Source organism: Jaculus jaculus, chromosome 2 (assembly GCF_020740685.1).
Source record: "Jaculus jaculus isolate mJacJac1 chromosome 2, mJacJac1.mat.Y.cur, whole genome shotgun sequence".
NCBI classification, from domain to species: domain Eukaryota; kingdom Metazoa; phylum Chordata; class Mammalia; order Rodentia; family Dipodidae; genus Jaculus; species Jaculus jaculus.
In genome coordinates, this window is record NC_059103.1 from 39,125,862 (window position 1) to 39,139,913 (window position 14,052).

Genomic DNA, 14,052 nt, shown 5'->3' on the forward strand with positions numbered 1-14,052 from the left:
CTCAAATAAATAAATAAAAAATTAAAAAAAATATTTTGTTTATTTCTTTGAAAGAGTAAGAAAGAGGCAGGGGAGAGAGGCAGAGAAGGAGGATGAGGACGGGTGCAGCAGGGCCTCTAGCCAGTGCAAAGAGCTCCAGACACATTGCCACTTTGTACAGCTGCTTTCACGTGGGTACTGGGGAATTGAACTCACGTCCTTAGGCTTTGCAGGCAAGTGCTTTCACTGTTGATCCATCTTTCCAGCCCTATTTCAACATTTTATGTCTTATGTGATACAAGCAACCTGTAGAACAGAATGGGGACCACAGGGAAGACACCCACAAGCACCAAGTTGCTGCTCCTCTCGGCTGCAGAACTTTCTCTGAGACTGTCTGAGCTCCTCCCGAGGTGAAAGGCTCCAAAGGCCCAAGGACTGCTGCCTCCTTGTCCTTCCAGCTCACTGGGTGACACAGGAAGCTTGTTGATGCTGACACTTCAAATGGGCATTTGTGGTCCACCTGCTGATTCTGACCTATTTCTTTTTCTTTTCTTTTCTTTTTTTTTTTTTTTGTAGTTCCATGGAGCAAATGCAGAGCATCCTGGGCCAGTCCCTTTCCATCCCTGCTTCCCAGCCCAAGAGGAAAAAGGCCTCAGTGATATCTTGCTTCTCCAAGGTGTGACACAAATGTCCCTTCCAGTCACCATGTGAAAATGTCTGTAGCTAGAACTGCCCTACTCAGGTTCCTTGGAAGATATATGGTGAAGGTTCTTTTAACAAGGATGGGATGTTTAGAAGCAGATGAGATAGGTTGAGGAGAACTTAACTTACTGCTAACTCAACCAGTGAGGCTAGAAAGTGACTATGTCTTCGAAAGTTCTATGGAAACAGCTGGATTTGGACCCTACCCCTACACACTGAGGATAGGGGCCTGGCTTCTGTCTTTGATCTTGCCTGGATCGTGTATCATCTGGGGTCTGCTCTGTTGAGGGATTCCACGTTCCATGTTCTGAAGGACAATGGGCACCTTCCTGGCATGGGAGCTCATCTGTTCGCTATGGGAGGCTGCCCATCTCTTGCCCTGCAGTTTCCTAGCATTTACAGTGATTTACGTAAAGCACAGTGCTTCCCAGTGTGTGTAGTGTATGTTTTCCCTTCCTAGTCTTCATTGCTCATGCATTCGGGCCTTGGGACAGCCTTCAGGGGCCGTAGCCGAGAACGGGTGCTTGATCATATGTTTATCCAGGTGTGTCCCATGCCACTGAGAGACTGAGGAAAGTGAGGAATGGACCGTTGGAATGAGCCATAGGGTTGGATGGAGAAGGAGAATAAATATCAGCCTGATTGCAGATGGCTTAAGAGGGAACAGGGGGAAAGGCTTGGAGAAAGCAAGTACCAAATGACTGTCGTCCATACAGAGTAGAGAAATAGGGAGGAGCCGAAGGAGGAAGAGCGCCAAGAGAACTCATGTTTAAGACCCTCTGAAAGGGATCTGTGTTCTCAGCTCACATCACCTTCTCAACTTCTGCCACACTGTTCCCTCCTACGCAGCATCTCTTCCCATCACTTCTCCAAGCCCATTTCAACTCCAGCCTGGCATTATTTGTCTTCCCCTTTTCATCTTACTCCAAGAAATTCTTCACTATATAGATCAAACTAATATATTATTTCAACAAGCATTATAGGGGCTGGTCGTGTAGCTCAGAGATACAGATAGGGTATAGCATACACAAAGCCATTAGCCACACACACAAGAAGGAAAAAAATGTAAGCAATAAGAATTTCTTTAGGGAGAGGAGATGGAGCTAGGAATGAGTTCATAGTCCGACTTGGAATCCTAAATTAATCCACTTTTGACCCACCACTCAGCTCTCTGGGAAACTGAAATTTCAGAAGCGGGAGACTTTGAAGAATGTGTTTTCCATCTTGGCAGAAAGAGCCCGGGACCCCAATGCTACAAAGCGTCACCTGGCAATGAGAAGCCTGGGCATCCTGGCCTGTGAGGCCCCTGACCAGGTAGGAGAGGGAGGCGGAGCTTGGCCAGCCTTCCAAAGACTCTCTGGCACTCACACGCAGCCTCCAAGGCTGGGGCAGGGTGCTCTGGGGACTACGTACCTGCGGTGGAAGGAGCCAGCGGCTTAGCAGCGAAGGGCAGCCCGCGTGCTTGTCACCTCCCGGCATCTGTGGTCAGGGTCTGCTAGAATTCCCCGCAGCTGCAGCCTGCACTTGGCCACACTATTCGTTCCTGACACTGGAGGCCTTCTTCCAGGGAGGCTTTTGGCATAATCGGGCTCTTCCCGTTTTGAGACTGACGTCTCTGTTTTCTTGCTGGCTGCTCTCCCCAGGGCCAGAGACCACCTTTCCCACCTTTCCCTGAGGCCAGCAGAGGGTGTTGGCCATGCCTGTCTGATACATATGAGTTACACAGAATGTAAATTCACCACAGGAGAGACATCTGATCACTTTTGTTATATTCTATCAGGCTCGAAGCAAGCCACAAGTTCCTTTGACCCCTGGGAAACACAGGTTGTACAAGTGTGGCTTGTTCAAGGTCAGTGTGGAGCCAGCACTCTTCAGTACTGTCAGCCATGGGAGGCAGAGCTGCAGGCAGGACTGACTCAGGCTGCTCTCCCCCCCTCAGGAACGCACACGATTTTCTCATAACTTAACGTTGTGTTAGGAAAGATGTCTTCTATACCTCTTAAGTCTCTGTCCCCATCACATCACATTTCATGTCCTCCTCATCATAAAGGTATCTAGCATTTTCCAGCCCTTGAATGCCCCTGATCCACCCTCTCCTCTTGAAGTGCTCCCCATGGCACCTGCCCAGAGACCACCTTCCAGCTTGCACTTCTCTTCCTCTTCCAACACTGAGTTGGAATCTTGGATTGTCTTAATAGAAGCATTTACATGTTGATAAGAGTTGGTGGAAAATCCTGATATCAAAGCAGAAGATAATGACTTGGAGGTAGAGGAGGAAGGGGACCTGTGAGGATGGGAGGACAGGGGAAGGCTGGGAAGGGGCGTGGAGGATGAGACATGAGGAAGGTAGGGGATATGTATGTTAGAAATCATCACAATGAAACCCACTACTTTGTAGATTAATTTAAAAAATATTAATCAAAAGAAAAAGCCACAGGTTTTGGAGATGACTCAGCCATTAAAGGTTCCTTATTTACAAAGCCTACTGGTCCAGGTTCAATTCCCTAGCCACCCATGTAAAACTAGATAAAAAAGTGGTACAAGTGTCTGGTGTTAAGGTGCAGGCAGGGGTAAGAGACCCTGGTGCACCCTCCTCCACATGCATGCACACATACAAAAATAAATAAATAAATAAATGAAAAGGAAGAAATAGCCATTAATGGTGGCTCATGTCTGTAATCCCAGCCCTCCAGAGGTTGGAGAAGATGGGATGCCCTATGAAGACCACTGGAAGATTAGAATTAAAGTTGCTTCTCTGCTGGGCGTGGTGGCGCACACCTTTAATCCCAGCACTTGGGAGGCAGAGGCAGGAGGATCACCGTGAATTTGAGGCCAGCCTGAGAATACATAGTGAGTACCAGGTCAGCCTGGACTACAGTGAAACCCTACCTCAAAAAACAAAACAAAACAATAAAATAAAGTTGCTTTATTTTTTTGTTTTGAGTTTTCATAGTAGGGTCTTGCTCTAGCCCAGGCTGACCTGGAATTCACTATGTAGTCTCAGGATGACCTCAGACTTACAGTGATTCGCTTGCCCCTGAGTGCGGGTATTAAAGGTATGCCCCACCACGCCTAGCTAGGGTCGCTTTTCAATACATGGGGAGCAAATCTCATGCTGCCAATGCTTTTATAACCCTCCTCACAGGTGAGAAAGTACAGGAAGACTGTGCTAGACCTGCTGGTGCATGGACTGTACGACCCTGTGAGTTCTGACGTCATCCACCAGAGCATGAAGACACTGACCATCGTGCTAAGCAAGACCCAGGGCAAAGGCTTGGGCCCCTTCTTCCCTGACGTCACTCTGCAGACCCGGACTCTACTGGATGATGTAAGTGAGAGGTTCCCAGCTGCTGAAGTCAAAGTGGGAGTGGGAACAAGAATGTGTGGGTGCTGGGAGGGTGGTGTGCTCAGGCACAAGGTCCCCATCATTCATTGATTCATTAGTGAATCTTGCTGGGAGAGAAGTACTATTGAGCGGGTTATGGAAGACAAGCAAGATCGTAGTATCCCTTCACTTTTGTCATGTGTTTCATTTGATCACAGAGGCAAATGTATGTACACTAATAACAATGACGATGCCAACATGTGGTCAGGGCTGTCTTGTACATACAACAATGACAATAGCTAGCATTTGTGCATGCCATGTGTGGTGCCAGGCACCTCCCACGGATTATCTCATGCCCTCTTCACACCCTGGGAGGGAGGCACCGCAATCTTCTTCACTTTATAGGTGAGGAAACCAAGACATAGAAAGGTTGAGACCTGCCCACAATCCCTTGAGCCAGCGAGTGGCGATGCGCGCAGCCTCTCTGGCTGTCGCGTCTGCTTTGCATCTGCTCTGTTAATCACAACAGGATGGGCCCGACAAGGAGCGCACTGCTGGCTCTTAGTCTGAACCTGAGAGGAGTCTGCACGACCAACTGCCAAACTGGCAAGGCAGCCTGCCACTGTGATTCTGTCTGTGTGAAAGACAAGTCCTGCCAGGCAGGCCTCAGGCCTTTGACTTGCTCCCACAGCCAGTCGAACTTGTGCAGAGCCGCACAGCGTGAGCGCTGCAGCTGAGGAAGACAGGACATGAGTTTAGGGAGTTTAGAGTATTTGTAAGAGTGCCTGACACCTTCCCCAAAGAGACAGACATTTGCTCTGGTATTGGAGAGGGTGAGACAGGGTCTCACTCTGTAGCCCACACTGGCCTGGAACTCCTTGGTTATCCCAGGATGGCCTTGGACTCATGGTAATCCTCCTGCTTCATCTTCTCTCACTTTTTTCCCCCTCTTTTTCATTTTTCAAGGTAGGGTCTTTCTGTAGCTCAGGCTGACCTGGAATTCACTATGTACTCTCAGGCTGGCCTTGAGCTCACATTGATCTGCCTATTACAGGCATGTGCAGCTAAAAAATATTTTGTTTATTTATTTGCAAACAGAGAGAGAGAGAGGAGAGCCACCAGGGCCTCTAGCCGCTGCAAACAAATGCCTTTGATGCACCACTTTGTGCACTGGCTTATGTGAGTACTGGAGAATTGAATCTGGTTGTTAGGCTTTGCAGGCAAGCACCTTAACCACTGAGTCATCTGTCCAGTCCCTATTTATTTCTTTTCAAGTGGAGAGAGAGAGAGAGAGAATGCACCAGGACCTCTTGCCACTACAAAGAAACTCCAGACTCATGTGCTATTTGCACACCTGGTGTTATGTGGGTTTTGGCTAATCAAACCTGGGCTGTCAGGCTTTGCAAGCCGGAGCCTGTAACCACTGGCCGTCTCTCCAGGTCCCTCAACTACTTTAAAAATGTTTAGAGAGGGCCGGGCGTGGGGGCACACGCCTTTAATCCCAACACTCAGGAGGCTGAAGTAGGAGGATTGCCATGAGTTGAAGACCACCCTGAGACTACATAGTGAATTCCAGGTCAGCCTGGGCTAGAGTGTGACCAACTCTTGAAAAACAAAACAAAAACAGGTTAGAGAGACTTTATGAAATTAAGGAAAGAGATTATGAAGAGCTCCTGCCCATGAGAAAGCAGATGGAATAAAGGCCACCCAGAGACCCAAACTGGCAAATTGGGATTATTTATAAGTTCTTTTTATCCTTTGTCAAAGTAAGGTCTCACTCTAGGCCAGGCTGACCTGGAATTCACTTTGTAGTCTCAGGGTGGCCTCTAACTCACAGTGATCCTCCTACCTCTGCCTCCTGAGTGCTGGGATTAAAGGTGTGCGCCACCACACCTAGCTTCAAGTACTTTTATACCTGGCCTACCTGTAACTTTTGATGAGACAACCTTAGTGGTACAGAGCAAGGAAATGCCTGTGCAGAGCCATATGCCAGAAGATTCTCTCCTAGGGATATCATTCTTTGCTTTTGCCTCATGCTGTGTTTGCCAGGACATGTGTCCCTACTTAGTGATTGTCACAGTCCTGGAGAAGAGGCACCCATTTTAGGCATTCCCTTCATTTCAACATTAGGGGAAGCTTTTGGATGAGGCAGCTCTCAGTAAGTGTTGCTTGAGCTGAATTACACACATGTGTACAGAGCAGCCCTGAGGCAATTTCTGTATGTACCATGAAACAAAAAAGAAAAAAAAAAGGTCATTGGTCCTCAATCTTGTCAAGACCCTGTGACCCCAGGTGTAGATGTTTCTTCCTCCCTGAAGCGGCCCATCCCAGCCCTGAGTGAGACAGGACTTGAAACACTGATCTAAAAATGTGTGCACCAAGAGTCAGGAGACTGGGGACCTGTTGCCCTCACCATGTGACATGGACTTTGGTCTCCTCACCCAGGAAGAGAGATCCTGGAATATAGAGCTCACGTGGGAGAGAAGGGGTCAGTGACATGCTCTCAAGGACAAACCACCTGATCAGACTAAAAGTGAGGCCAATTGAGAGGGCTCTGAGGGAGGAAGAAATAGGATCTTTATTCCATTCATTATGCATGGGAGAAACCTAGAGAGTAGGGAGAGTGAAATTGCCTGGAGGGAGTGAGGAGTGGGGAGAACAGAGAGAGAGAGAGAGAGAGGGAAGAATCTTTGGATATTGACATGGAAATAGTCTCCCAGGGAGGCTGACAGAAAAGCTCAGGCAGTGTGTGTCATTTGTGTAAGAAGAGGGCCAGAGCCTGCTCTGGTGGCTGCCTGTCGTGTGCACCTCAGAAGGATGGCCATGCTTGGCTCTGATGGAGGAGCTTGCTGGCGCTGACCTGGCTGTGTTGCTTTGTTTGTGGAAACCCTCAGGAGAATGACAGTGTGAGACACTCGGCCGTCATTCTGTTTGGGCAATTGGCCACCTTTGCTGGGCGAAAATGGAAGAAATTTTTCACCGTTCAGGTTAAGCAGACATGGGATTCCCTCCTGACCCATCTACAGGACAGAAACCCCCAGGTTGCCAAGGTGAGATCTTAATTCTTCAATCACTGAGAGAGATCTGTTGCTCCTAGAGGGGTGTCCACAGCCCTGCTGAGCTGACTTGCTGTCACAAGGGATCCTGCCAGTGCGGAGTAGGAGTGGTCAGTAGTGACCTGTGGGAATCCTGGAAAAAGTGCCTCTAGCATGCAATCTTCCCCTTTCACCTGCCCTGTACCCACCCTGCCAATGGTAAATAGGTAAGCTCAGGTTCATGGAGGGTGGGGGCAGAGGATTCAGGCTTAACCACTGGGACAGCAGCCCACATAGTTAAGATAACTATTTATTTATACATATTTAAAAATGTTTATTATAAATAAATTTGTATTTTTAAAAAAATTTTTATTTATTTATTTGAGAGCGACAGACACAGAGAGAAAGACAGATAGAGGGAGAGAGAGAGAATGGGCGCACCAGGGCTTCCAGCCTCTGCAAACGAACTCCAGATGCGTGCGCCCCCTTGTGCATCTGGCTAACGTGGGACCTGGGGAACCGAGCCTCAAACCGGGGTCCTTAGGCTTGACAGGCAAGTGCTTAACCGCTAAGCCATCTCTCCAGCCCAATAAATATGTATTTATTGTGTGTTCCACAGTGTGTGTGGAGATTAGTGGAAAACCTGGGGTGTTGGTCCTGTTCTTCCACCTGGTTTGAGACAGGGTCTCACTTGTTATTTTCTTGCTGATAAGGCCAGGCTAGCTGGCCTATATGCTTTGGGATTCTCCTAACTCCACCTCCCTTTGCTGTAGATGCCTTGGGGGATTTGTGTCTGGCTTTATGTGGGTGCTGGGGATCTGAATTGCAGTCAACAGGCTGGCAGAGCAAGTGCCTTTAGCCACTGAGCCATCTCTCCAGCCCCTGAAGATATTGACTAACCCCAATTAGCTTTTGTCATTGCATCTGGTATAGATTTTGACCCCTGAATTCTCAATTCCCCCGTGGAGAAGAAGTTGCTAATAGGGTTCAATCAACTTCAGGCTTGCTTTGGAATGGCACTAAGGGAATGTTTCAACACCACTGGGTGCAAAGGGTTTTACATAAATCACTTGAGGATGCAGGGAGAGAGGTAGAATTTGGGAATTTGGTGCTACTGTGAGAAGGGCTGTGTAAGCTGTGGAGCTCTGTCCCCTCCTCTCCACACACTGCCGACCGTAATGTCTATTTCACAAGCAATTGTCCTTTAAGGTTCAAGTCTGCAACTCGTCTGGAAGTCTGTTCATGCTGTCAGTTGGCCTGACCATAGACTGGGTGCAGTCCTTTGGGATCACCTGCCTGGGATTCTACAACTCTCTAGCCCTTTAGCAATTAGATGGCAATAATATTTTCCTTAGGCTTGCAAAACAACTGTTCGAGCCTGTTCTCTGTACCTGGAACGGAGGAAGGGATACAGCGTCCAAAATGAAGAAGATCAAAGGAACCCCAGACTCTCCAGACAGCTGGTAATAAAGAAGGGAATTCTTGGGTCCCAGAACTTCTGGTGCCTAACATGACAGAGTGCAGCAGGGAGGTGGCCCCATAAAGTGATCCAGCTAGTCACTTCAACTGCAATTGACCCTTAGCATAATGTGAATGCCTGGTGAATGCCTGGGGGATGCTGCAGAGCGTGCACGGGCAGCTCTCATCCAGCTGCAGGCAGGCGACAGTGCCTGACTCCGGGCTCTCCCCAGGCCTGCGTTCACAGTACTCTCACATGTACCTTTGCTAATGTCTTTCAGAGCTACCATCATCCCGAGCTCCTGCAGTTCCTCTATGCAAATAAAATTCTGTAAACAGAGGGGTGGAAAATGGTCCCATGTGCGTTCACCTGGCCCAGCACATCACCTTCCCTCCGTTCTGTCTTGTTGGAAGCCTCTTCTACATGCCTCTGAGGGTTGAATGTGACAGAAAACAGGACGTCTGGAAAGCAACTGAGGACAGAAATAATACCGTGGACTTGTGTACCTACATCCAAAGTGAAATTCTAAATTGCTTTTGTGTTTTCTGCCCAGCATTTGGAGAGAGGTGCGTACTTCTGAGTCATTGAAAGTGCATACCAACCCCGAGCTGGCTTCTCAGCTCCTTCTGGAGATCGTCTCTGTCAGTTGTCTGCATCTCTAGTATTGAGCCTCTGAGGCTTAGGAGAATAATTGTTACCTCAAGCATTTTTTAAAAAACATATTTGCTATTGATAATGTGCTTTTTGCTATTGATACCTTTTCTTGCCAACTCACTTAAGTTGGCCCAGAATGTGGCTTGCAGGGGTATCATTCATTTCTCACAATCTTAAAAAGTCACTGACTTCAACATTATCTTTAAAAGGAAGAAGAAATGGTGTTGACCATCCTCAGACTGATGCTAACTTGTGGAATAAAACAGTAAACAACCTTTATTGAGTGTTGCCATTTTATTGGGTATTAAGAACTTTTCATAAGTATTATTACTATCGCAACCCTAGGAGACAGGAACTATTACAGTTCTCTCCACAGGGTCTGATTCCCAGAGCTGCAGCTCAATTATTCTTCATGGAGTCATTGATGGATGGTTAGAAACATGAAGAATGAAACAAAACAGACTAAAACTCTCCACCTCTGCTTTTTCTGTTCAACCCAATTAACCTTTGCTTTAAAATATACATTCCAGGGGCTGGAGAGCTGGCATACTGGTTAAGGTGCATGTCTGAGAAGCCTAAGGACCCAGGTTTGATTCTCCAGGTCCCACATAAGCCATATGCTCATAGTGGCGCATGTATCTGGAGTTTGTATGCAGTGGCTAGAAGCCCTGGTGCACCCATTCTCTCTCTTTCTCTCTCACTGTAATAAATAAATGAAACTAAAATGTTAAATATATATACATTTTAATGGGCTGGAGAAACAGCTTAGCAATTAAGGTGCTTGCCAGCAAAGCCAAAGAACCCAGGTTTGATTCCCCAGGACCCACATCAGCCAGATGCACAAGGTGGTACATGTGTCTGGAGTTGGCTTGCAGCCCCTGGAGGCTCTGGTGTACCTATCTTTTTTCCCCCTCTCTCTCTATACCCCTTTCTCTCTCAAACAAATAAATAAAAATAAAATAATTGGGGCTGGAGAGATGACTTAGCAGTTAAGGCACTTGCCTGCAAAGCCAAAGGACCCAGTTTTGATACTCCAAGACCCATGGAAACCAGTGCACAAAGTGGCACATGCATCTGGAATTCGTTTGCAGTGGACTTAGGTCTTGGCTGCCCTTTCTATCTCCCTCTCTCCCTGCTCCTCTCTCTCAAATAAATAAAGTAAAATAAAATAAAATAAAAATATATTTTAACTTGAGATAACAGAGTTAATTCCAGGTCAGCCTGGACCAGAGTGAGACCCTACCTCGAAAAACAAACAAACAAACAAACAAACTATATATATATATATAAATGTACACACCAAGCCTACCTTTTAACTATGTGAACTCTGTAATATATTTATTAATAATCATGTTTTGGTGACCAGTCCTCATTATGTGAGGGATCTTATTGCTCTTGCACAGTCAGGAGTGGTAGTGCATCTGTAAGTTCTAGCTGCTTGGAAACTTGGAGCAGGAGGATCACTTGAGCACATGAGGTAAAGACCAGATTGACCAACATAGTGTGAATCCATCTTGGAAAAAAGTTTCAAGACAAAATATTTTTACTCTTTTCTTTCTTATCAACAGTTGATTTTTCCAAGCCTCCACTGCAACAGTTTTGATATCCACACTGCATGTTATCCTGACCATTCCTGGCACACTTTATTTAGTGTTTTTTTTTTTTTTTTTTTTTTTGTCTGGGGTGGGGTCTTGCTTTAGTCTACGCTAACCTGGAATTCACTATGTAGTTTCAGGCTTACCTCAATCAATCAGCAATCCTCCTACCCCGGCCTCCTGAGGGTTTGGAGTAAAGGCATGTGCCACCACACCTGGCCCATGTTTTATTGTTTTTATTTATTTATTTTTTTTGGTTTTTTTGAGGTGGGCTCTCACTCTAGCCCAGGCTGACCTGGAATTCACTATGGAGCCTCAGGGTGGCCTCGAACTCATGGCAATCTTCCTACCTCTGCCTCCTGAGTGCTAGGATTAAAGGCGGGCGCCACCACGCCTGGCTTGTTTTATTGTTTTTGAGGTAGGGTTTCACTCTAGCCCGGGCTGACCTAGAACTTACTCTATTGTTCCAGGCTGGCTTTGAACTCACATTGATCCTCCAACCTCTGCCTCCACAGTAATGGGATTAAAGTTGTGTGCCACCACACTGGGCAAAGAGAGAGAATGGACAGGCATACTAGGGTCTCTAGCTGCTGCAAACAAACTCCAGATGTTTGCTCCGCTTTGTGCATCTGGCTTTATGTGGGTACTGGGGAATTGAACTCAGCTTTTTAAGCTTTGCAGGTAAGTGCCTTACCTGCTGAGCCATTTCTACAGCCCCTATGTTCAGTTTGGGAATTGGAAAAGTCACCAAGGATGGAAAGCAGGAAAAACGTCATGAAACCACAGAGCGCTCTGAGGTGGCATTCTAAGAACCAGGAGCTCAGCTTTTGCTGTCTGCGGAGTCTGCAGGGATGAGGGGCTCAGAGTGCCCTGGGAAGACCAGAACTCGAAACGGCAGGTGCCCAGCACTAGTGGGGCCTCTTCCTTCCAGTGCTGAAGCTGGAGTGACAGCAGGAACCCCTAGAGTGATGCAGGCTCAGGCGGGTGGGAAGGTCTGAACCTCAAGTCTTTCCTTCCCTGGGTTCTGGCCTGCTCAAGCTACAGTGCAGGCTGCATTTAGGATCAGACGCCTTTCAGTTAAGTGAGCAGAAGGGCCACGGGAAACAACTGCACTTCGCTAGTGCTCAAAGGTGCAGTAGGGTGAGGCCATAAGGAAATCCATGGGCTGGTGTTCCTCAGTGGATATTGGATAGCAAGTTCCCATGGTAGCCCACCGTTTCTGTACTCACAAATCCCTCCTGGTAATTATGTCCTGTGCAACCCTCTGCCCCTGAATGTAGGTTTGTACTGTGGCCTGCTTTGCCCATGAGAGTGTGATGGAAGGGGGCTGGGGAGATGGCTCACTAGGTAAGAGTGCTTGCTGTGTAAGCATGAGGACCTGAGTTCAATCCCTAGTACCCCACATAAAAAGCTGGGCACAGCCACACTCCTGTAACCCCAGTGCTGGGGGTGGTGGACACAGGAGAATCACTGGTCAGCAATTGTTAAAATATATCCCAGTGAAAAATAGCAACTGAAAGTTCAGTTCTAAGAATTCTTACCAAAGTAGGGGTAGAAGGACTGAAGAGATGGCTTAGCAGTTAAGGCACTTGCCTGCAAAGCTTAAGGACCCAGGTTCAATTCCCCAGTACCCATGTGAGCCAGATTCACAAGGGGGAACATCCATCTGGAGTTCTCGTTTGCAGTGGCTGGAGGCCAGGTGTGCCCATTCTCATTCTCTCTGTCACTCTTTTCTCTTGTTTTGCTTGCAAATAAATAAATAACTTTTTTTAATAAAAAAAAACAAGGGTTGAAAAGGTGTAGCGTCCACACTGATGGTCTTTGGCCTCCACCTTCATATGCACAGAACAGGAGCATGATATGGATACACACATGCACACAAGAATGTAATGAAAAGGCACCATGCCCATTCTACAGGTTACTTCCTTTTGGCACCCTAGGAGAAGCCAGCCCACAGAAAGGTATGAGGCCCAGACTCATAACACAGCCACGGTCACCTAGAGCCCAGTGGTTCAAACCTCTCTGGGCAACCCCATGAGGACGAGGCGCAGACTCCAGCATGCTCGTGCAGCTGCAGATCTGTGAGCAACAAATCACACCCTGGGCATTTCAAGTCTTTTGCTTTGGGGTTAGTTTGTCACATAATAAAAACCAGTAAAGACTCCTTTTTCTTCATTTTGTCACTTTGTTTTGTTAAGAAGTCCTCTTTGAGTTTAATTTCTTTTCTAGAAAGTTATGTTTTCATGGTATTGGCAAAAGTAAGGGAGTGTGCCTTGCCTGTCATTTTGTATCTCACCTTTCCTATCACAGGGCTTGTCGTGGACAGATGACTGAGCAACATTTCCTGAGTAGAAAAACCGCTCTAATTGCAAGGGGAGTAGGGTCCAGGGTCCTAGCTGCCATTCCGCAGTCCTAACCATGGGCGCACACTCTTCCTTTCCAGCTTTTCCTTTTGTGACCCTCCCCCAATAGGTTTTGTCTTCTTACATGCTTCAGCTCAGTCTGGACTTGATCTAACTCTCCCCATGTCCACATGCACCCGATAGGTACATGAGTGTGCCCAAGCACACCTTATACGCCAAGGCCAAGGTCAAATGCCACATTGCTTGGTCATGAAAGATTTCCATAAGACTAGCAGATAGGTACCTAACATATCTTATCTCAGCTGAAGGTTTTCCATGTTTCCAACCTGCTCTTTTGAAGCTGTCTTATGTAACTCCGTAACTCTTGAGTGATCTTAGAGATGCTTGGTAGGTACTCAGAAAATGAATACAGAAAATGAAGCCTAAAAATTAGAAAATCATCGAAAGCTACTTCACTCCTTGGAAAGAGCACGGTTTCACAAATGAGGGTTATTTCACTATTATAACTGTTATACAGGGTTTCAAAGCATATGTATGCCAATGTGATGTGTATGTGTTCATGTGGATGTGGGGACATGTGCTGGTGTGTGTATGTGTGCGGAGGCCAGAGGTTGACGACAGGTGTCTTTATCAATTGCTCTTGACCCTATTTGTTAAGCCAAAGTCTCCCATTGTATCCCAAGCTCACTGATTGAGCTAGTGTAGCTGGCAAGCTTGTCCTGGGGATCTGTCTCTACAGGTTACATTTATGCCTGTGGCTTTAAATTTTCCCCTTGCCCACATGATGCTTGTGATTCCACTCTGCTGTCAAATTGCCTGGGTGTTGAATCACCTAGGAGATACACTTCTGGGCATTTCCACAGAGAATTAATGGAGGAAGGAAGAGGTGGTAGTTTGAATAAATGTCCCCCAATAGATTCAGGGGTTTATTAAAACTTCT

The 14,052-nt window shown here is 47.0% G+C and overlaps 1 protein-coding gene across 3 annotated transcripts in view; it reads left to right on the top strand.

Moving 5' to 3' along the window:
• Positions 1-9,433, top strand: part of Mro (maestro) — a 63,740-nt gene extending 54,307 nt beyond the window's left edge. For all 3 annotated transcript variants that reach the window (XM_045144039.1, XM_045144040.1, XM_045144041.1), the window contains 6 exons: positions 556-655; positions 1,849-1,995; positions 3,827-4,009; positions 6,901-7,056; positions 8,397-8,504; positions 8,781-9,433. In XM_045144039.1, the coding sequence (XP_044999974.1) occupies positions 560-655; positions 1,849-1,995; positions 3,827-4,009; positions 6,901-7,056; positions 8,397-8,504; positions 8,781-8,834 (744 nt within the window). In that variant the 5' untranslated portion in view covers positions 556-559 and the 3' untranslated portion in view covers positions 8,835-9,433. The remainder of the gene's footprint in view (positions 1-555; positions 656-1,848; positions 1,996-3,826; positions 4,010-6,900; positions 7,057-8,396; positions 8,505-8,780) is intronic.
• Positions 9,434-14,052: the final 4,619 nt, after the last annotated feature.